Source organism: Taudactylus pleione, unplaced genomic scaffold, assembly GCF_031769625.1.
Source record: "Taudactylus pleione unplaced genomic scaffold, aTauple2 ptg001248l, whole genome shotgun sequence".
NCBI classification, from domain to species: Eukaryota; Metazoa; Chordata; class Amphibia; order Anura; family Myobatrachidae; genus Taudactylus; species Taudactylus pleione.
This window is the reverse complement of record NW_028285648.1, coordinates 711,351-734,149: the sequence shown is the minus strand read 5'-3', so window position 1 is coordinate 734,149 and position 22,799 is coordinate 711,351. Positions and strand designations below refer to the sequence as shown.

At 46.3% G+C, this 22,799-nt stretch overlaps 2 protein-coding genes across 2 annotated transcripts; both read left to right on the top strand.

Annotated features, from left to right (window-relative positions):
- The first annotated feature begins 2,600 nt into the window (after positions 1-2,600).
- LOC148450951 (uncharacterized) lies at positions 2,601-7,404 on the top strand. The gene is made up of 2 exons (XM_088462488.1): positions 2,601-3,252; positions 6,170-7,404. The coding sequence occupies exons 1-2, from the start codon at positions 2,625-2,627 to the stop codon at positions 6,718-6,720; spliced, it is 1,179 nt and encodes a 392-aa protein (XP_088318614.1). The 5' UTR covers positions 2,601-2,624; the 3' UTR covers positions 6,721-7,404.
- Positions 7,405-8,616: 1,212 nt separating this feature from the next.
- Positions 8,617-20,100, top strand: LOC148450950 (uncharacterized). The gene is made up of 2 exons (XM_088462487.1): positions 8,617-9,328; positions 18,731-20,100. Exons 1-2 carry the CDS (start codon positions 8,710-8,712, stop codon positions 19,300-19,302), a joined length of 1,191 nt encoding a protein of 396 aa, XP_088318613.1. The 5' UTR covers positions 8,617-8,709; the 3' UTR covers positions 19,303-20,100.
- The last annotated feature ends 2,699 nt before the right edge of the window (positions 20,101-22,799 follow it).

Below are 22,799 nucleotides of genomic sequence, written 5' to 3'. Positions count from 1 at the left end.
AATCCCGATAGGGGAACGGTAAGTAATGTTCCCCTGTCCTATTTACCCCCTAACCCTCCTCTCCTGCACCCTTATACTAATCCTCCCTATTCCGTATCCTAACCTGATAAGTACCTAAACCTAACCCTCCCCCCTTAGTGCCTAACCATAACCCCCCCCTGCCCAGAGCCTAACCCTAGCCTCCCCCTTCCCACAGCCTAACGCTAACTCCCACCGGGGCACCTAAACCTCAGTGTCCAAGGGCTGATACTTACCTTTCCCCGGTGTCCTTACAATTGGGATGCCATCTGCCGTTCCCAACGTCGGCATCCCGAGTCATTTTGGGATTTCGGCGCCAGTGTTGTCTTGGCGAACGGGATTCCGATGCCTGGGTTCCGGCAGACGGCATCCTGCTTATCGGGATCCTAACCGCATCCTGTAGAAGGTTACAGGTAGATTTACTAAGGAGCAGGTTGTCAATGGTGCTGATAATCGGCGGATGTGACAATCTCTCCTTAGTAAATCTACTCTTAGCCCCTGACCACACGCCATCATAGTAACATGCTAAAGAGGGTAACATACCTGTACTGTCTTATTTCCTTGTATGCAACATGTTATTTTGACTAGAGGAGAACTGACCACTGTGCAAGGTCGCGGCATCGCCGGGATATAATGAAGGCAGCGCTGTTGTTCTAGGGAGGCGGAGTGTGGTCAGAGTGGTGACTGGGAGGCGGAGTGTGGTCAGATGTTTTTTTTTTTAAGGTTCAGTTACACAGCTTTCAGTTTTGTTTTTTGTTTGTGATCTGCTTTTTTTGACTCATTTTATTTATTAGGCGGAGTGTGGTCAGAATGGTGACTGGGAGGCGGAGTGTGGTCAGAGTGGTGACTGGGAGGCGGAGTGTGGTCAGAGTGGTGACTGGGAGGCGGAGTGTGGTCAGGGTGGTGACTGGGAGGCGGAGTGTGGTCAGGGTGGAGACTGGGAGGCGGAGGGTGGTCAGGGTGGTGACTGGGAGGTGGAGTCTGGTCAGGGTGGTGACTGGGAGGCGGAGTGTGGTCAGGGTGGTGACTGGGAGGCGGAGTGTGGTCAGAGTGGTGACTGGGAGGCGGAGTGTGGTCAGAGTGGTGACTGGGAGGCGGAGTGTGGTCAGAGTGGTGACTGGGAGACGGAGTTTGGTCAGAGTGGTGGCTGGGAGACGGAGTGTGGTCAGAGTGGTGACTGGGAGGCGGAGTGTGTTCAGAGTGGTGACTGGGAGGCGGAGTGTGGTCAGAGTGGTGACTGGGAGGCGGAGTGTGGTCAGAGTGGTGACTGGGAGGTGGAGCGAGGTCAGAGTGGTGACTTGGAGGCGGAGCGTGGTCAGAGTGGTGACTGGGAGGCGGAGCGTGGTCAGAGTGGTGACTGGGAGGCGGAGCGTGGTCAGAGTGGTGACTGGGAGGCGGAGCGTGGTCAGAGTGGTGACTGGGAGGCGGAGCGTGGTCAGAGTGGTGACTGGGAGGCGGAGCGTGGTCAGAGTGGTGACTGGGAGGCGGAGTGTGGTCAGGGTGGTGACTGGGAGGCGGAGTGTGGTCAGGGTGGTGACTGGAAGGCGGCGTTTGATCGGAGTGGTGACTGGGAGGCGGCTGGTCCGTCTTATGGGCGTGTCAGGGTTGGTCGCTGAAGTGGTTGTGTACACAGATGCCTAATCGCTCGCATAGGAGGCCATACTATCTGCACCAACCATAAGGTGGGAGTAAGTTTCGCTGTTGCAACTAATGACGTCTAAAGATGCATCAATCAGTTTTACTGCGTCTATAGATGCTCATAGTGGGTGTCTCCGGCCTTTCACAGTCCGGATGTGCACCAGGGGAAGGGCTAACGCGACTACGGCAAACAAACGATTAATTGGTCGCAGCAGCGTGCGTCTCAGAATCAGGCCCTATGACTGGTTGCAGGGGCACCTTTCGGCTATTGGCTCACATTGGCGCTGTTGGAAGGTGCTTGGTGGGTTTTGCAGCGGCTGCACCTCCCGGAGTAGTATCATCCCGCGCTGCGTCATGCTGCTGACATCACTGTTACTATTACATGTCCCAGAGCTGGGTCTGATAATCAGAGAGATAGGGCAGGGTGACAGGCAGGCGCTGCTTACATGTATAGGTGGGTGCAGTGCCCGAAATATAATCCCACCTAATAATGTAATGTAACTGTGGACGTCCATATAACATCATTTTACACCACTCCTTCCTATATCTGCCCCATCCCCTTCCTCCTGTTATTTCCCCCTTATTGCCAGTGAGGGGAGGAGACAGATTCAGCAACATTGTAGTAGTATAATAAGAAAGATGGCTGCTTCCATGGTGCTGAGGTGAATGGAGTGACAATGTCAGTATAGCTTTCCCTTTACGTTCTAATATATATTAACAGACAATTCTAGAAAACCATCAATGTTATGTGGAAATCACAGGTTTAACTTTTAAGTAACAATTGTATAATGCAGCGTTTCCTAAACTAAGTATTTTCATGCTTGAGTTCAGATGGTTAAATCAAATTGACTGAGGTTCTAATGAAATCACCTGTGCTCAAGTATCGCTATCCTTAAAGCCTGGAATGGCAGAGTTTGGGAACCTCTGGTATATTGTACTGAATACATTCATTAATTTCTGACATCTATATGGTACATTTGTATAACTACACAGAATGTCTCACACGTGATGCAGCGACCCATCCGCTGATGTATAGAGGGTTTATCTTAGTACTTTTGTCCCCAACAGGTCCGCACGCCTCCTCGCACTATCCTGAGAAGACTCATCAGTGCTCGGAGTGTCAGCAATGTTTCCCTAATCATTCAGCCCTCGTCACCCACCAGCAAACCCATAGCGCCAGTAATCTGTATAGATGCTCGGTTTGCGGAGTGCGTTTCAGCTCCAAATTGGCTCTTACCGCCCACCAGCGATTTCACACCAAGGACAAATTGTTTCACTGCTCTTACTGCGGGAAATCCTTTCATCAGAGGTCAGGTCTCCTGTCACATAAGAGGACTCACACCGGGGAGAGGCCGTTTTCATGCCCGGTGTGCGGGAGATGTTTTGCCAAAAGTTCTACTCTAGTAACGCATCAGCGGACTCACTCTGGCGAGAAGCCTTATAGATGCGCAGAATGTGGGAAGCGTTTCACGCAGAGATCCAACCTTGTGAAACACCAGCGCATCCACACGGGAGAGAGACCGTACACGTGTTCCCAGTGCGGACGCTGCTTTTCTGACGGCTCCAATCTTTGGCAACATAAGAGGGTTCACACCGGTTTAGATCAATAAACTGCCATTCGGATACATAACAGGACCGGTATATAAACTGCAAACAGACATCTTATCCTGCCGAATGCAGTACTTGGAATTGTTTATGTAAAGGGAACAGCCTCTTCTTTTCTATAAAGTTTAACATTTGCATTGTGATATACGAGGGTGATTCAGTAAGTAAGGTAACAAGACCTCTCATGTGTGTAATGTTCTCTATTTCATTCTAATTCCCCGCCAGCCCCGAGCAGGTAGACCGCTGCTTCCCCTCACGGCCATTAGACTGCACCTCATATCAGTCATACTGTCCAAAAATCAGCTGTAAAATGGCGGACTGAGGGCAACATGGTCACACATTGAGGTGCGTAATAATGTGATCAGATTTCTGCGTGTAAAGGGCATATCAGCAGCTGAAACTCATCGCCAACTAGTCCTGGTGTACAGCGATAACGTCATGTCACAGAAACAGGTTTGGTGCGCTGCCTTTGGTAATGTGAGGTGTTATATCGCTACCATTGGGAGGTACTGGACCATCTTCCCTACAGCCCTGACCTGGTGCCAAGTGATTTCCATCTCTTTGGACCATTGAAGAAGCAGCTGGGCAGAAGGTGATTCACAACCGTCGGTGAAGCTCAGCAAGCCGCCATGTCCTGGCTTCAGGCACTTGGCACTGATTTCTTCTATGCCGGGATAGACGCCTTGGTGTACCGTTGGAACAAATGCTTAGACAAGTATGGGGACTAGGTGGGAGAATAATCTGTACCAAGGCCACACTATTGCTTATACGTGTATGTACGAGTTGAATAATTTTACGCAATGAGAGTTGTTACCTTATTTATTGAATCACCCTCGTACATTACTTCTCAGCTTATCTTACATTATTCATGACAGTGACGGTACATGGGTGGTGTCCTTATTATGTGTTCCTTTGTTAGTTGTTGTATTAAATTGGTTCAAGTCCTTCTAGAAAGCTCACTGGGAACCAGTGACATCTCCATGAATATTGCTTCAGCCCACAGATGGCGGCTTCCACTTTGTTCTGTGATGATAAGACCACTGTAGTATTTGGTTAGATTCCTCTGTAACCTGCAGGTGGCAGTGTTGCTACTACTGTCTATGTACAGGGTTACTGGAAGATTTACTAAGGAGCCGTTGTCAGTGGTGCTGATAAAATCGGTGGCTGTGACAATCTCTACTTAGTAAATCTACCCTTAGCCCCTGACCACACGCCATCATAGTAACATGCTAAAGAGGGTAACATACCTGTTCTGTCTTATTTCCTTGTATGTTATTTTGATGATATGACTTGTACTGTGTCACTAGAAGAGAACTGACCACTGTGCAAGGTCACCGGCATCACCGGGTTATAATAAAGGCAGCGTTATTGTTCTAGGGAGGCGGAGTGTGGTCAGAGTGGTGACTGGGAGGCGGAGTGTGGTCAGGGTGGTGACTGGGAGGCGGAGTGTGGTCAGAGTGGTGACTGGGAGGCGGAGTGTGGTCAGAGTGGTGACTGGGAGGCGGAGTGTGGTCAGGGTGGTGACTTGGAGGCGGAGCGTGGTCAGAGTGGTGACTGCGAGGTGGAGTGTGGTCAGAGTGGTGACTGGGAGGCGGAGTGTGGTCAGGGTGGTGACTGGGAGGTGGAGTGTGGTCAGAGTGGTGACTGGGAGGCAGAGTGTGGTCAGAGTGGTGACTGGGAAGCGGAGTGTGGTCAGGGTGTTGACTGGGAGGTGGAGTGTGGTCAGTGGTGACTGGGAGGCGGAGTGTGGTCAGGTTGGTGACTGGGAGGCGGAGTGTAGTCAGGGTGGTGACTGGCAGGCGGAGTGTGGTCAGGGTGGTGACTGGGAGGCAGCTGGTGCGAGTTATGGGCGTGTCGGATGTGTGCCTGAAGTGGTTGTGTACACAGAAGAGGCCAGACCCACTGCACCTACTATAGGGCTGATATAAGTTTCTATGGTGTGACCGATGGCAAATAAAGAGGCATCAAACAGTATTACAGCATCTATAGGTGCTCAGAGTGGGCGTCTCCGTCCTTGCTCAGTCAGACGCACGGATGTGCACCAGGGGAAGGCTGATACTAACATTAGCATAAAGTCTCAGGCGCAACTACGGCAGAAACGATTAATTGATTGTAGCAGCGTGCGTCTCAGAATGAGACCCTGTGACTGGTTGTAGGGACACAGAGGACCAGGACTCTCACCAATTGTAACCCCTCCGCTGGGCAGGAAGAGTGGCGCTCACCCTCCACATAGCAATGAAGAAAGCACCTTATGGCTGTTGGATCACATTGGCGCTGTTGGACGGTGCTTGGTGGATTTGCAGCGGTCGCACCTCCCGGAGTAGTATCATCCCGCGCTGCGTCATACTGCTGACATCACTGTGACTATTACATGTCCCAGAGCTGGGTCTGATAATCAGAGAGATAGGGCAGGGTGACAGGCAGGCGCTGCTTACATGTATAGGTGGGTGCAGTGCCCGAAATATAATCCCACCTAATAATGTAATGTAACTGTGGACGTCCATATAACATCATTTTACACCACTCCTTCCTATATCTGCCCCATCCCCTTCCTCCTGTTATTTCCCCCTTATTGCCAGTGAGGGGAGGAGACAGATTCAGAAACATTGTAGTAGTGTAAAAAGAAAGATGGCTGCTTCCATCATGCTGGGGTGAAAGGAGTGACAATGTCAGTGTAGCAGTCCCTTTAAGTTCTAATACATATTAAATGACAATTCTAGGCAAATTCCAATGTTATGTGGGAATGACAGGGATAACAGTTAAGGAACATTTGTATATAATACTGAATTTATGTAATATCTGATATCTATGGTACATATGTATAACTACGCAGAATGTCTCACACGTGATGCAGCGACCCATCCTCTGATGTATAGAGGGTTTATCTTAGTACTTTTGTCCCCAACAGGTCCGCACGCCTCCTCGCACTATCCTGAGAAGACGCATCAGTGCTCGGAGTGTCAGCAATGTTTCCCTAATCATTCAGCCCTCGTCACCCACCAGCAAACCCATAGCGCCAGTAATCTGTATACATGCTCAGTTTGCGGAGTTCGTTTCAGCTCCAGATTGGCTTTTACCGCCCACCGGCGATTTCACACCGAGGACAAACTGTTTCATAGTTACAGTGGGAAATCCTTTCATCAGAGGTCAGGTCTCCTGTCACATCAGAGGACTCACACCGGGGAGAGGCCGTTTTCTTGCCAGGAGTGCGGGAGATGCTTTGCCAAAAATTTTACTCTTGTTAGGCATCAGCGGACTCACTCTGGCGAGAAACCGTACAGTTGCGCAGAATGTGGGAAGCGATTCACGCAGAGATTCAACCTTGTGAAACACCAGCGCATTCACACCGGAGAGAGACCGTACGCGTGTTCCCAGTGCGGCCGCTGCTTTTCTGACGGATCATCTTTAACTCGCCATCAAAGAACTCACAATGGTGGAAATCTTCTGTGTCCTAGATGAGCAGACTGTCTGATACATGACGCGGCTGTTACTACTCATTTATACACCAGTTGCTGCCAGATTTCTGGGTTTATGGATAGATCTAAAAATGTTGCTGTTATCGGCTACACAAATATTACTTCATGGTCAGACCTAATTCTACTTTCCGAGCAGCCTCTTCTTTCATATATTTCATCGTAATATACATTACTTCTCAGCTTATCTAATGTTATTCATGACTGTGATGGTACATCGGTGGTGTCCTTATTATGTGTTATTGTTTGTTCTTGTATTACATTGGTTCATGTCTATCTAGAAAGCTCTCAGCTCACTGGGAACCAGTGACATCTCCATGAATAATGCTTCAGCCCTCAGATGGCAGCTTCCACATTGTACATTGATGATAAGACCACTGTTGTATACGGCTAGTTTCCTCTATAACTGCAGGTGGCAGTGTTGCTATTACTGTCTATGTAGAGGGTTATGGGTAGATTTACTAAGGAGCAGTTGTCCAAGGCAACAGTGATCGGCGTCTGACAATCTCTCCTTAGTAAATCTACCCTTAGCCCCTGACCACACGCCATCATAGTAACATGCTAAAGAGGGTAACATACCTGTACTGTCTTATTTTCTTGTATGCAACATGTTATTTTGATGATATGACTTGTACTGTGTCACTAGATGACATCGCCGGGATATAATAAAGGCAGCGCTATTGTTCTAGGGTGGCAAAGTGTGGTCAGAGTGGTGACTGGGAGGTGGAATGTGTTCAGGGTGGTGACTGGGAGGTGGAGTGTGGTCAGAGTGGTGACTGGGAGGCAGAGTGTGGTCAGGGTGGTGACTGGGAGGTGGAGTGTGGTCAGAGTGGTGACTGGGAGGCGGAGTGTGGTCAGAGTGGTGACTGGGTGGCGGAGTGTGGTCAGAGTGGTGACTGGGAGGCAGAGTGTGGTCAGAGTGTTGACTGGGAGGCAGAGTGTGGTCAGAGTGGTGACTGGGAGGCGGAGTGTGGTCAGAGTGGTGACTGGGAGGCGGCTGGTGGGAGTTATGGGCGTGTCGGATGTGTGACTGAAGTGGTTGTGCACACAGAGGAGGCCAGACCCACTGCACCTACTATAGGGCTGATATAAGTTTCTATGGTGCGACCGACGGCATCTAAAGAGGCATCAAACAGTATTACAGCATCTATAGGTGCTCAGAGTGGGCATCTCCGTCCTTGCACAATCAGACGCACGGATGTGTACCAGGGAGGGGCTGATACTAACATTGGCATAAAGTCTCAGACGCAACTACGGCAGAAACGATTAAGTGATCGCAGCAGTGTGTGTTTCAGAATCAGACCCTGTGACTGGTTGGAGGGACACAGAGGACCAGCACTCTCACCAATTGTAACCCCTCCACTGGGTAGGAAGAGTGGCGCTCACCCTCCACATAACAATCAAAGAAGCACCTTATGGCTGTTGGCTCACATTGGCGCTGTTGGAAGGTGCTTGGTGGGATTTGCAGCGGTCGCACCTCCCGGAGTAGTATCATCCCACGCTGCGTCATACTGCTTACATCACTGTGACTATTACATGTCCCAGAGCTGGGTCTGATAATCAGAGAGATAGGGCAGGGTGACAGACAGGCGCTGCTTACATGTATAGGTGGGTGCAGTGCCCGAAATATAATCCCACCTAATAATGTAATGTAACTGTGGACGTCCATATAACATCATTTTACACCACTCCTTCCTATATCTGCCCCATCCCCTTCCTCCTGTTATTTCCCCCTTATTGCCAGTGAGGGGAGGAGACAGATTCAGCAACATTGTAGTAGTGTAAAAAGAAAGATGGCTGCTTCCATCATGCTGGGGTGAATGGAATGACAATGTCAGTGTAGCAGTCTCTTTAAGTTCTAATACATATTAAATGACAATTCTATGCATATTCCAATGTTGTGTGGGAATGACAGGGATAACAGTTAAGGAACATTTATGTATGGTACTGAATATATGTAATATCTGACATCTAAATGATACATATGTATAACTACGCAGAGTGTATCACACGTGATGCAGCGACCCATCCACTGATGTATAGAGGGTTTATCTCAGTACTTTTGTCCCCAACAGGTCCGCACGCCTCCTCGCACTACCCTGAGAAGACGCATCAGTGCTCGGAGTGTCAGCAATGTTTCCCTAATCATTCAGCCCTCGTCACCCACCAGCAAACCCATAGTGCCAGTAATCTGTATAGATGCTCGGTTTGCGGAGTGCGTTTCAGTTCCAAAATGGCTCTTACCACCCACCAGCGATTTCACACCGAGGATAAACTGTATAGTTACAGTGGGATATCCTTTAATCAGAGGTCAGGTCTCCTGTCACATAAGAGGACTTACACCGGGGAGAAGCCTTTTTCATGCCAGGAGTGCGGGAGAAGTTATGCCAATAGTTTTTCTCTTGTTAGGCATCAGCGGACTCACTCTGGCGAGAAACCGTACAGTTGCCCAGAATGTGGAAAGCGTTTCATGCATAGATTCAACCTTGTGAAACACCAGCGCATCCACACGGGAGAGAGACCGTACGCGTGTTCCCAGTGTGGACGTTGCTTTTCTGACGGATCATCTTTTGTTCGCCATCAGAGAACTCACAGCGGAGGAAATCTTCTGTGTCCTAGATGAGCAGACTTTCTGATACATGACACGGCTGTTACTACTCATTTATCCACCATTTGCTCCCAGATTTCAGGGTTTATGGAAAGATCTAAAAATTATCCGAGCAGCCTCTTCTTTCATATATTTCATTGTGATATACATTACTTCTCAGCTTATCTAATGTTATTCATTGCAGTGACGGTATATCGGTACTGTCCCTATTATGTGTTACTGTTGTTTGTTCTTGTATTACATTGGTTCATGTCCATCTAGAAAGCTCTCAGTTCACTGGGAACCAGTGACATCTCCATGAATAATGCTTCAGCCCACATTGTGCTTTGATGACAAGTCCACTGTAGTATACGGCTAGTTTCCTCTATAACCTGCAGGTGGAAGTGTTGTTACTACTGTCTATGTACAGAGTTACTGGAAGATTTACTAAGGACCAGGTTGTCAATGGTGCTGATAATCGGCGGCTTTGACAATCTCTCCTTAGTATATCTACCCTTAGCCTCTGACCTCACGCCATCATAGTAACATGCTAAAGAGGGTAACATACCTGTACTGTCTTATTTCCTTGTTTATGCAACATGTTATTTTGATTAGATGACTTGGACTGTGTCACTAGAGGAGAACTGACCACTGTGCGAAGTTCACCGGCATTTCCGGGTTATAATAAAGGCAGCGCTATTGAACTAGGGTGGCAGAGTGTCGTCAGAGTAGTGACTGAGAGGCGGCGTGTGGTCAGAGTGGTGACTGGGAGGTGGAGTGTGGTCAGAGTGGTGACTGGGAGGCGGAGTGTGGTCAGGGTGGTGACTGGGAGGCGGCTGGTTTCAAGTTATGGGCGTGTCAGATGTGTGACTGAAGTGGTTGTGCACACAGAGGAGGCCAGACCCACTGCACCTACTATAGGGCTGGTATAAGTTTCTATGGTAAGGCCGATGGCATCTAAAGAGGCATCAAACAGTATTACAGCGTCTATAGGTGCTCAGAGTGGGCGTCTCCGTCCTTGCACAGTCAGACACACGGATGTGTACCAGGGAGGGGCTGATACTAACATTAGCATAAAGTCTCAGGCGCAACTACGGCAGAAACGATTAAGTGATCGCAGCAGCGTGCGTCTCAGAATCAGGCCCTATGACTGGTTGGAGCCACACAGAGGACCAGCACTCTCACCAATTGTAACTGTTGGGGTGATGAGGTTTCCTACCCCTGGATCAAGGTATGAGAAACACTGCTCTTGTATTATTTTCCAGCTGGCTGGGGAGATAAGAAAAACTCAGCACACACTGTGACGAATTCAACTCAGCTCTCAGAGGTACATCCTCATTGAGCTGCCTTTTTATCAATTCAAGAAAACTGCTGTGTTACAAGCATTTGCCAAAAATGGTTTAACAGCAATCTATACATTTCATTGGTTCATAAGTACATAGGATGTGTCAGAGGATCTTCACTTTGTCTTGTCTTCTTGAAGTCCAAACTTATTGTCCTATTTTGGGAGCTGTCAGCTGCTACTCTGTATCAGCTGCTAGTTCAATCTCATGATATTTGTGTAAACGAAAATGTTTTTTTTCTCATAAGTACTGATGAATCTTATGCTTTAATGAACAAACTCTACATGTTATTATAGACCCTAACATTCCCCTCTTTTTATTAAAACATAATATCCCTCCCTTATTGGAGTCATGGCATTTCCATAGTAACTATATTACTTCCATAGTCACCCTAATGATGGTATGCAAGTAGATGCTAGCATCATTCATTACTAGATTACCAAGAATCCCGGCGCATCTTTCCTAAAAAGAGGGGTTTCTTCTAACATCAGCATTACAGAAAACACATTTCTTCTCAGGTGTGATCATTGTAATTCTTTCACACGCTAAACACTTTTCCCACTCGGAGGCACTCTTATGTGTGAGAAAGAGAGTCCCTACCAGTGCAGATGCTTTATTTACCATTTTCCAAAAATTATACGATAGATAGCAATTCTACAGAATGAGCAAAATTAATACAATGATTATAACGATTACTGGGTGAATGAGAACACTAAACATCCTTTTGATTGAAGGTGAGTTACCTGTGTGGCTACTTCCACCAATATCTCTGCTTCTACAACTGTCTGCATTTGTGCATGATGGGCAGAATTTTTCTGTATTATTAATGGCATTAATTATACTTTGGAGATTAACTGTAAGGTTATGGGGAGGTATCTCAGTCACCTGAAATTCAAACTGTACATCTTCTTGTATCTTCGCATAGAACACATAAGTAGTGTTCTACTGATATGAATACAGCATCCGGAAAAAGGATTTGGTAAATTTGGTAAACGGAAGTTGTATTCATATCATATGTGACTAGGCATACAACCTGAGGCTCTACCTTTAAAAACATATCCACCTCTTTATCATGTAATTCCCAGTTGCATACACTGGGTGTTCTAACTTACAAGGCTCATATAGCTGTGTTTGCTAAGGACATACTAATCCATCATCGGTATCAGTACATCGGGATAAGTCATGTGTCCTATTACTGGTGTCTATGTTTGTACCTCTCATCTGGGGAGTCCACAACTGAGTGCCTCCAGTAGTTGTCCGCAAGGGGACTGGTAAGATGAAGTACTTACACATCACCTGTTTCTGTGTGACATTATTATACACATGAACTTCACCCGTGCAAGACTTGTCAGTACACATCTTCTTTCCATGAATTTGTATCCATAACAAGGAAGATATATTAAACATCCTTCTGTATACTTGTTCGTTACCTATCATTAACTGTGTTTGTGCTTTTCCCTTTTGCATATGTTGATGCATGGTTCTGAGAGAACATTCAATCCAATTAAACAGTTTAGAAACATTTGTTGACAGGTAAAGTGTGTTAATATGCTATTGAACACCTGTAAATATTCATTATCCTTAGATATACTGGCCTGTAATGGGGTAAATACTGTAGGCATCCATCTAGCTTGCATTGTAACTAATCTTCTCATATCTTCTCCTGCATTACTAATTTTGCTGGCTAATGTTTCTATATCTATACTATTAAGTAACCCTATACCTGTACCTGATGCTCCTAGCAATGTATCATACCATTCTCTCTTCTGTCTGCTATAGCAATTTGGATCTGGGGGGAAAGAAATATTAAATCTTAATATAGTGGTTTGTCTTTGGGTACCCACATTTACACAAATGGAGGGAACTTTAACTAGTGAGTCATTCCTTATAGTGGGCTTATTATTTAAGACGTATATCCTTGTCATCATTACTGAATTATTTTTTTATTTGTGTGGCATTAGTGCAAACTAGCACTATACCTCTTTCTATAGTTGTTGGGCTTCCTATGGGTATACCAGGGTCCGTACTATTGACACCTTGAATACCCTGTGCCCACGTTTTCTTAAATCCTTTATAGCCCGTAAACTTAGTACAACACTTAATTTTTATTCCACTTATGATAGTAATATTATCATGCTTCCTTGGTGCCCAGTAGAGATGCCTTATATTATATTGTCCCAAGCTTTTTATATATACATATATCGAACCTCCTGACCAGGTTACATTAAATCTGTGTAACTGGTAAGTCTGGTTACCATAGACTACCCTAGAGTACTCTATTTATCCTCCTGTTGTTCCCTGGTATGTGTGCCATACCCCTAGACTAAGTATAGCCAACATTATTACACAAAAAGGATTCATGATGGTGGTTCAATCTTGACTGTCAACTTCTTGCAATGTGAGGCGTGTATCCACGTGCTCTTTCCTCCAATTTTCACTGAAGTTGGTGTAGACAACAGAACCTGATATGGACCATCAGATCTTGGCTCCAGAGACTTTCTGACATGTCTCTTAGTGTATACCCAATCACCCGGTTCCAATGAATGTACACCAGGTAACGCTTCTGGGTCTGCAAGGGAGGAGAAAACTAAAGAATGGATGTTATACACTTGACTACAAAGAGTAGCTACATAGTCTGTTAAATCTGCATGATTGTGCTGCAACTGTTGGGGGAAATAACACCCTGTCTTAGGAGGTCCTAAGAATAGTATTTCATAAGGTGACAACTTATGTTTCTTACTGGGGTGGTTCTTACTGAATATAAAGCTATGGGCAGACAGTCCATCCATGTCTTGCCTGTCTGTGCCATCGTCTTTTGTATCTTGTTTGAGGGTACCATTTAATCTCTCTACACACCCACTGGCCTGAGGCCTATAAGGGGCGTGAAAGGCTTGTTCAATGCCCATATCCTTCATGATATGCTGCATAATTTCTCCTGTAAAATGTGACCCTCTATCAGACTCTATAGTTTCTGGTATGCCATATCTGCAATTTACTTCACTTGTTAATTTGTTGCCTGTTGTTTTTGCAGTGGCTTTGGCAACTGGCCAAGTCTCTGGCCTATTGGAGAAGAGGTCTGTACGGACGAGGGCGTACTCATATGTCCCCACCCTAGGCAACTGAATATAGTCTATCTGCAGTCTCTGAAACGGGTATAATGGCTTTGGTGTATGCCTTTGTGGTACTTTTACTGTCTGTCCTGGATTGTGTTTCCCACACACCTGGAATGATGCTATGTACGCTGTAGCTGCTGCATTAAAGCCTGGTGCTATCCAGTGCTGGAGCACCGTGTTTACCATGGCCTCCTTTGAATTATGCACTGGCAGTGGGCCAGCTGGGTCATCAGGGGATATAGAGCCCTTGGAAGGCACCACCTGGTGGTTTTAGCCCAATGCATATTAACACAGGTGGCTCCCTCTTTTTACCAGCCTTTCTTTTCGCCTTCTATGGCTTGTTCTTGAAACTGGTGTAATGCCTGTATGTCCATGGGGTCTTCTTTGTGTCTGATTCTATACCATAGAGGGCTGGGATAGGTAACAGGGCAGCTTGCTTACCCGCAGCATCTGCTTTGGCATTCCCCTTGGCCTCAGCTGTTTTCTCCTTGGTGTGTGCTTGCACCTTTAAAATGGCTACTCTACTTGGAAGCTGTAAGGCTGCAAACAACGATCTAATGAGCTCAGCATGCTTAATGGGTTTACCAGCCAAGACCATAAAATCCCTACTCTTCCAAATAGGCCCGAAATCATGGGCCACACCCCAGGCGTACCTGGAGTCAGTGTAAATGTTTGCTGTCTGATTTTCAGCCATTATACATGCTTCAGTGAGTGCCCTTAACTCTGCTTCCTGTGCTGAGCAGGAAGGTGGGAGTGGTTGCTGAATCAATACATCATCTAAGGTGGTGACTGCATACCCTGTTCTTGGGGACCCTTCATGATAATATCTAGAGCCATCTACAAACAATTCCCAGTCTGGATTAGATAAGGGAACATCTGTCACATTCTCTAGCTCCTTCATTTCCATTTTCATAAGTTCAAGACAATCATGGTCAGAAAAATTTTGATTTGTATTTTTATCTGACTGTATTTGCAGTACATTATCCCCCACATCATCCTCACTGTTGTGTTCTTTATTGCCATTACCTGGTATGTTGTCATCAGGTGTATGTATGCCTCCCTCACTATTCCCCTCTTTTGAATCCTGCTTTGGAAGCAGTGTAGCAGGATCCAACACTGTGCACCTCTTAATGGTCACATTGGTAGGGCTTAGTAGTCCTACCTCATACTTGGTTAACCTGGCTGCAGAAACATGCTTTGTTCTGGCCTGGTTAAGTATTTCTGTTACTGAGTGGGGAACCTGTATTATTAATGAGTGGTCCAGCACTAAATCTGCTGCCTAGTCTTTAAGCATAGCTGCAGCCGCTACTGCTCTTATGCAAGAGGGTGCTCCTTTGATTATACTATCAAGCTGCAATTAATAATATGCCAGGGGCCTTTGTTCACCAACATGCTCCTGCACTAATACCCCTTGAGCATGTCCTTGTATTTCATGACAGAATAGCATAAAAGGTCTGTCATATATCCTAGTGCTGGTGCTTGTGTAACTGCAGTTTTTAAAAGCTTCCTTCTGTTCTGATATTAATGTTACTGTTTTGTCTTTTGTATCTGTCAACGCATCATAGAGGGGCTGCATTATGAGAGATGCATTGGCAATTCATTCCCTGCAATACCCTATTAGTCCTAAAAATGCTCTGAGTTGCCTGGTGGTAGTGGGCTCTGGCACTTTCTGTATAGCTGATATCCTATCTTGTGTCAAATGTCTTGTAGCTTGAGAAATACAATGTCATAAAAAGGTGACTTGTGCTTGAGCTGTTTGTGATGTCAGTGGGAGTGCTTTCGGCTCTGATAGAGCCAAAAGCACTCCAGGGCTTGCGGCAACGAGACCCTACCACAAGGGTCTTGTCGCAAGCCCGATGGTCACGATGGTCTTGACCATCGCGACCATCTTCCTGGCTGCTCGCTATAGCTGCGGGTGGTCACCCACAGCTATACGAGCGGCCAGGAGGCCGCTCTAAAAATTCAGAAGGATGGCCCTGATTCAGAGCGAGCGCTCAGTGTCTTATGTTGCCTCCTGTTCTTTATGTATTTCTTTGGCTACCTTTAACCAAGCCTGTACTTGCTTGCCTACTTTCTTACACGCTATCCAAGCCTTGTTTTCTTTTGCAAAGGTTTCCCATCTTATAGGATCTAGGGAACCCACACTGGGCATCCCTGCTTTCTGTAGTATCTTTTGAATATCTTTAAGTGCACTTTTCCCCTCCCTGGATTCGACTAGATCCACAGGAGCACATGGTAATTCTTTTGCCATGCCTTTACTGCCCTGAGCCCCCATTGTGGGTTACCGGCTCCAAGTCTTTCCTGAATCCTCTGAGGAATCTTTATTTTAGAACACTCACTTATTCCTTAATTATGTGTTCCTACTGGTTAATCATACAACAATACCTGTCTTATCAGCTTCAAATGCCTATCAGCTGGCAACCCTCTAATAACTGGACAGGCTATTACTGAACTGTCCCTCCACAAATTACTAGGTAGCTAATTTATTAATCCAGTCCTTCTCTATCCTGGTAGCCAAATATGTTGACACCCTATGAGGCAAATATATACCACAGGGATCCTCCTATTTACTACAGCTATTAGATCAGGACTTGATCTTGTTTTCTGTAATATCACTACACAAGTACACCCCTCATACTTTAGTTACATGTGGTTCATATATCATACTCTGGAGACCTGTTATCTCTGTCTTTAATTTCCAGAGACAATACAGTATTCCCAATGTCACTATAACACTCCCACAGATTATGACCCCTTGTTCTAACCCTTCTGGCATGCTACACAGATGAATAAACATGTACAACCCTTTGGCCCCAGGCGCCCCTAGAGGTACCATAGGAAAACACAAAGGATCCTATCCCGACTCAATGGGCACCTTTCTCTGCACCTCTAAACACTTTGCCATGTTTAAGCGCTAGGTGTCACTTTTTACAGCTACTATGAGAGCAAGGAGATCAGTGAATATCTCAACCCAGGGGTCACACTTCTCAAAAGACAGGACAAGCCTCTAGTTGCAAATGAGAAGTGCAGTATTTTGTTGATTACTTAAAGATCTGGTTCCTTATATACATCTAATAGCACACATACAATCATACTCCTTTCACTCATCTTCAAGACAAGACAACTTATACTTTAAAAGAGCAGGTTTGTCATACAATATTTTCACAGATCCCCGATTAGCCCGTCCATACTGAACCCCACAATACTAATTAGGAAGTGCAGAAGAGAATATTGAAAAGCGCTAATGCGCATTTGTTTTTCAATACTCACCGACCGGGATTTGCTTCTGCAATTCCAAACTTTCTGATGGTTATTGGTCAGTACTGGACAGGCATTTGGGGATCCCGGATGAGTACCCAAAGAAATGTTGGGGTGATGAGGCTTCCTACCCCTGGATTAAGGTACGAGAAACACTGCTCTTGTATTATTTTCCAGCCGGCTGGGGAGATAAGAAAAACTCAGCACATACTGTGACGAATTCAACTCAGCTCAGGTACATCCTCATTGAGCTGCCTTTTTATCAATTCAAGAAAACTGCTGTGTTACAAGTATTTGCCAAAAATGGTTTAACAGCAAACTATACATTTCATTGGTTCACAAGTACATAGGATGTGTTAGAGGATCTTCACTTTGTCTTGTCTTCTTGAAGTCCAAACTTAGGCCCTGATTCAGAGCCGCTCGTAAGCGGCCGCTCGTTCGTTTTGACCGATGTTCGCACATCTGCACATGCGTACGGATTTTAATACGCATGCGCGAACCAGTCGGTGCGGCCGAAAATCGTTTGTTCGCTATATAGCGAATGCCTGCTATTTTGAGTGACAGAAGGAGGCGTATGTGGGTGGTAACAGGGGAAGGTGTTTGAAAACGGGGAGTGGAGATCTGAACGCAGGCGTGCTTAAAGGTCAAAACGGGCGTTTTAAGGGAGTGCATAATTAATACAGCAGCGTCATTGACCACGTCACTTGTTTTTTTTTTACTCAGAACTGCTCGCAAAATAGCGGTTGAAAAAAACAACCACAAGAATAGCGAGCAGTTCATATGCTGTTCGATGTAATCGATTAATCTAATAAATAGTGGATATGACGTATGGTGCGAGCGGCAAGGGGGCGTATTTTTCAAAATTACAACCGCAAGTTTTGCTCGCTCGTTCAGACTTAGAGGCGTGAACAGACCTCAATTAGCGAACGGTTCATTTCAATAGCCACCCCTTGTTTTAGAACGAACGACCGCAAATAGCGAGCGGCTCTGAATGAGGGCCTTAGTGTCCTATTTTGGGAGCTGTCAGCTGCTAGTTCAATCTCATGATATTTGTGTAAAGGAAAATGGCTTTTTCTCATAAGTACTGATGAATCTTATGCTTTAATAAACAAACTCTACAAATTATTATAGACCCGAACATAACCCTTACGCTGTGCAGGAATAGTGGCGCTCACCCTCCGTATAGCAATCAAAAAAGCACCTTATGGCTTTTGGCTCCCTTCTCCCGGAGTAGTATCATCCCGCGCTGGGTGCAGTGCCCAAAATATAACCCCTAATAATAATGTAATGTAACTGTGGACGTCCATATAACATCATTTTACACCACTCTTTCCTATATCTGCCCCATCCCCTTCCTCCTGTTATTTCCCCCTTATTGCCAGTGAGGGGAGGAGACAGATTCAGCAACATTGTAGTAGTGTAAAAAGAAAGATGGCTGCTTCCATCATGCTGGGGTGAAAGGAGTGACAATGTCAGTGTTACAGTCCCTTTACGTTCTAATACATGTTAAATCACAATTCTAGACAAATTCCAATGTTATGTGGGGATGACAGGGATAACAGTTAAGGCACATTTGTATATGATACAGAATATATGTAATATCTGATATCTATATGATACATATGTATAACTACGCAGAATGTCTCACACGTGATGCAGCGACCCATCCGCTGATGTATAGAGGGTTTATCTCAGTACTTTTGTCCCCAACAGGTCCGCACGCCTCCTCGCACTATCCTGAGAAGATGCATCAGTGCTCGGAGTGTCAGCAATGTTTCCCTAATCATTCAGCCCTCGTCACCCACCAGCAAACCCATAGCGCCAGTAATCTGTATAGATGCTCGGTTTGCGGAGTGCGTTTCGGCTCCAAATTGGCTTTTACCGCCCACCAGCGAGTACACACTGAGGACAAACTGTTTCACTGCTCTTACAGTGGGAAATCCTTTCATCAGAGGTCAGGTCTCCTGTCACATATGAGGACTCACTCCGGGGAGAGGCCGTTTTCATGCCAGGAGTGCGGGAGATGCTTTGCCAAAAGTTCTACTCTTGTTACGCATCAGCGGATTCACTCTGGCGAGAAACCGTTTAGATGCGCAGAATGTGGGAAGCGTTTCACGCAGAGATCCAACCTTGTGAAACACCAGCGCATCCACACCGGGGAGAGACCGTACACGTGTTCCCAGTGTGGCCGCTGCTTTTCTGATGGATCATCTTTCATTCGCCATCAGAGAACTCACAGCGGAGGAAATCTTCTGTGTCCAAGATGAGCAGACTGTCTGATACATGACGCGGCTGTTACTACTCATTTATCCACCAGTTGCTCCCAGATTTCCGGGTTTATGGATAGATCTAAAAATGCAGCTGTTTTCGCCTACACAAATATTACTTCATGGTCAGACCTAATTCTACTTTCCGAGCAGCCTCTTCTTTCATATATTTCATCGTAATATACATTACTTCTCAGCTTATCTAATGTTATTCATGACTGTGACGTTACATCGGCGGTATCCTTATTATGTGTTACTGTTTGTTCTTGTATTACATTGGTTCTTGTCCATCTAGAAAGCTCTCAGCTCACTGGGAACCAGTGACATCTCTATGAATATTGCTTCAGCCCACATATAACAGCTTCCACATTGTACATTGATGATAAGACCACTGTAGTATACGGCTAGTTTCCCCTGTAAGCTTCAGGTGGTGGTGTTGCTACTACTGTCTATGTAGAGGGTTACGGGTAGATCATACTAAGGAGCTGTTGTCAATGGTGCTGATAATCGGCGGCTGTGACAATCTCTCCTTAGTAAATCTACCCTTAGCCCCTGACCACACGCCATCATAGTAAGATGCTAAAGAGGGTAACATACCTGTACTGTCTTATTTCCTTGTATGCAACATGTTATTTTGATGATCTGACTTGGGCTGTGTCACTAGAGGAGAACTGGCCACTGTGCAAGGTCACCGGCATCGCCAGGATATAATAAAGGCAGCGCTATTGTTCTAGGGAGGCAGAGTGTGGTTAGAATGGTGACTGGGAGGCGAAGTGTGGTCAGAGTGGTGACTGGGAGGCGGAGTGTGGTCAGAGTGGTGACTGGGAGGCGGAGTGTGGTCAGAGTGGTGACTGGGAGGCGGAGTGTGGTCAGGGTGGTGACTGGGAGGGGGAGTGTGGTCAGAGTGGTGACTGGGAGGCGGAGTGTGGTCAGGGTTGAGATTGGAATGCGGAGTGTAGTCAGAGTGGTGACTGGGAGGCGGAGTGTGATCACAGGGTCATTTTTTTTTTTCAAAGTATGGGCTGGATGGTGAGTGTACCTCCACATATACCACCCCACATGCCTCTCTGACCTCCCCATATACCACCCCATATGCCTCCACATATAACACCCCATATGCCTCTCTGACCTCCACATATACCACCACATATGCCTCCACATATACCACCCCACATGCCTCTCTGACCTCCCCATATGCCTCTCTGACCTTTCCACATACCTTTGCAGTGCCACTTTGGCCTCCACATATTACCCACATGCCACTGTGACCTGCCCACATGCCTGCAGATACCACCACAAATGCCACAATGTCCTCTCTTGTGCCTCATCATGCCAACACACATGCCACTCTGACCTCACGTGCCTGCACTTACCACTCTCACCTTCCCACTTGCTTCATATGCCACCCTACATGCCACTCTGACCACCAAATGTGCCTGCAAATACCAATTTACTTGCCACTCTAACCTTCCCACGTTCGTGCACATACCACCCTACTGCCACTCTGACCTCTCCACGTGCCTGCACATACCACCCCACATGCCACTCTGACCTCCTCATACCACCCCACATGCCACACTGACCCCCCCATACCACCCCACATGCCACCTCCTCTTACCATGTCAAACTGACCTCTGTTCTTGCTTCCCCATACCATGCCACATTGACATGCCTGAGAAGTTATGGGGACATACCTGAGAAGTTATCTGGACATGCCTGAGAAGTTATGGGGACATGCCTGAGAAGTTATGAGGGACATGCCTGAGATGTTATATGTCTGAGACGTTACGGGGACATGCCTGAGACGTATCTGTGCTCGTGGTTCCTGGGTGGTAACTGGGAGCTGGCTGGTCCATAGCACGGGTGTGTTATGGCAGTGTCGCGGTTACACAGATGCTAAGTCGCTCACATCTGATGAGCAAATCTGGTGCAAGTTCCGATGATAGCGCCTAAAGATTATTACAGCGTCTATAGACAATGAAATGGGCGTACATGTCCTTGCACAGTCAGATGCCCACTTGTACACCAGTGTAAGGGCTGACACTAGCATTAACATAAAGTCTTAGTCACGAGTATGGTGATAAACGTGGCAGTGTGATATTGTTGCACATCCATCGGTGATCGCCAAACAATATCACAAGCCATGGAAAAATGATAGACGGGGGTGGGCATTATGGCATTATCTCTGCCTCATACAGTTCTCGACACATGTGGGGTCACCCTCGTTTGAAAGACCGAAGTCACGTTTGTGTTTAGTTCACTTTCTAGAAATTTTAAATAATAAGAAAACAAAAACTCTTTTTTTGCCCAGTATGAATCCATTTTATTTGATGTGTTAGATGGAGCAAATAGACAAATGTTATTTTCTATAAATGCAGAGTCCTCTTAAATAAAAAAAAGTTGTAACTTCTGTGTGTACTGATATTGATGCTGGAATGTGCCTCGAAAAATGGGCTCAGTACAGGAGTGAGCAAACCCTCAGCAGTGAAGGGGTTAAACAATAAAACAGAGAGCGTCATTCACTTTTCTTGTACCACTGATTACCCTGTACTATAAATGTGCAGTTCTGTGTACAGCGCTCTCTGGCTCTCCACCTGGACAGCCGTTACTGTGCCTCTCATGTCATTGGTTCAGAAACTTTTCGAGGGTAAACACCTATTGTTGCACCCAATGTGTACCCAGCTTTACTCTCTCTCTCGGAATACCCGGCCATCTCTCATGCAAGCTGTATTTGCTTATAAGACATAGACATCAAATTGCTCTATATTGGAAAAACCTGCTGCCATCTGCTTTGCTCTCTATAATTAGCAAAGTTTGGCGTGTTTATCGCACAGAGTTTATTTCCAGCATTGTACATGATACAATTTAACTGGCATATAGAGTTCATGGGTGCATTATTTGGGAGATCTGTCCCTCTACAAATTTAAACATTAGGAATCCCCTCACACTCTCCTCTCTTTCATCCCCTTCCACTTTCATCCCCTTCCTCCCTCTTTCTCTTCCTCTCTCACCCCCATTCCCTCTCTCATTTCCTTCCCTCTCATCCCCTTCCCTCCCTCATTCCTTCCTTCTCATCCCCTTCCATCTCTCACCCCCTTCCCTCTCTCATCCCCTTCCATCTCTCACCCCCTTCCCTCTGTCATCCTCATGCTTCTCTTACTCCCTTCCCTTTCTCATCCCCTTCCCTCGCTCATTCCCTTTCTCTCTTATTCTTTCGCATCCCCTGCCTCTCACATACCATTCTCTTTCCCTTTCTCTCTCATCCCCTTCCTCTCTCATCCCCTTCCTCTCTCATTCCCTTCCTCTCTCAATCCAGCCCTCGTTCTCTTCCCTCTCTCATTCCCTTTCTCTCTTTTTCCCTTTCTCTCTCATCCCTTTCCTCTCTCATCCCCTTCCTCTCTCATCCCCTTCCTCATCCCCTTCCTCTCCCATCCCCTTCCCTCTCTCATCCCCTTCCCATTCCCTTTCTCTCTCATCACTTTCCTCTCTCATCCCCA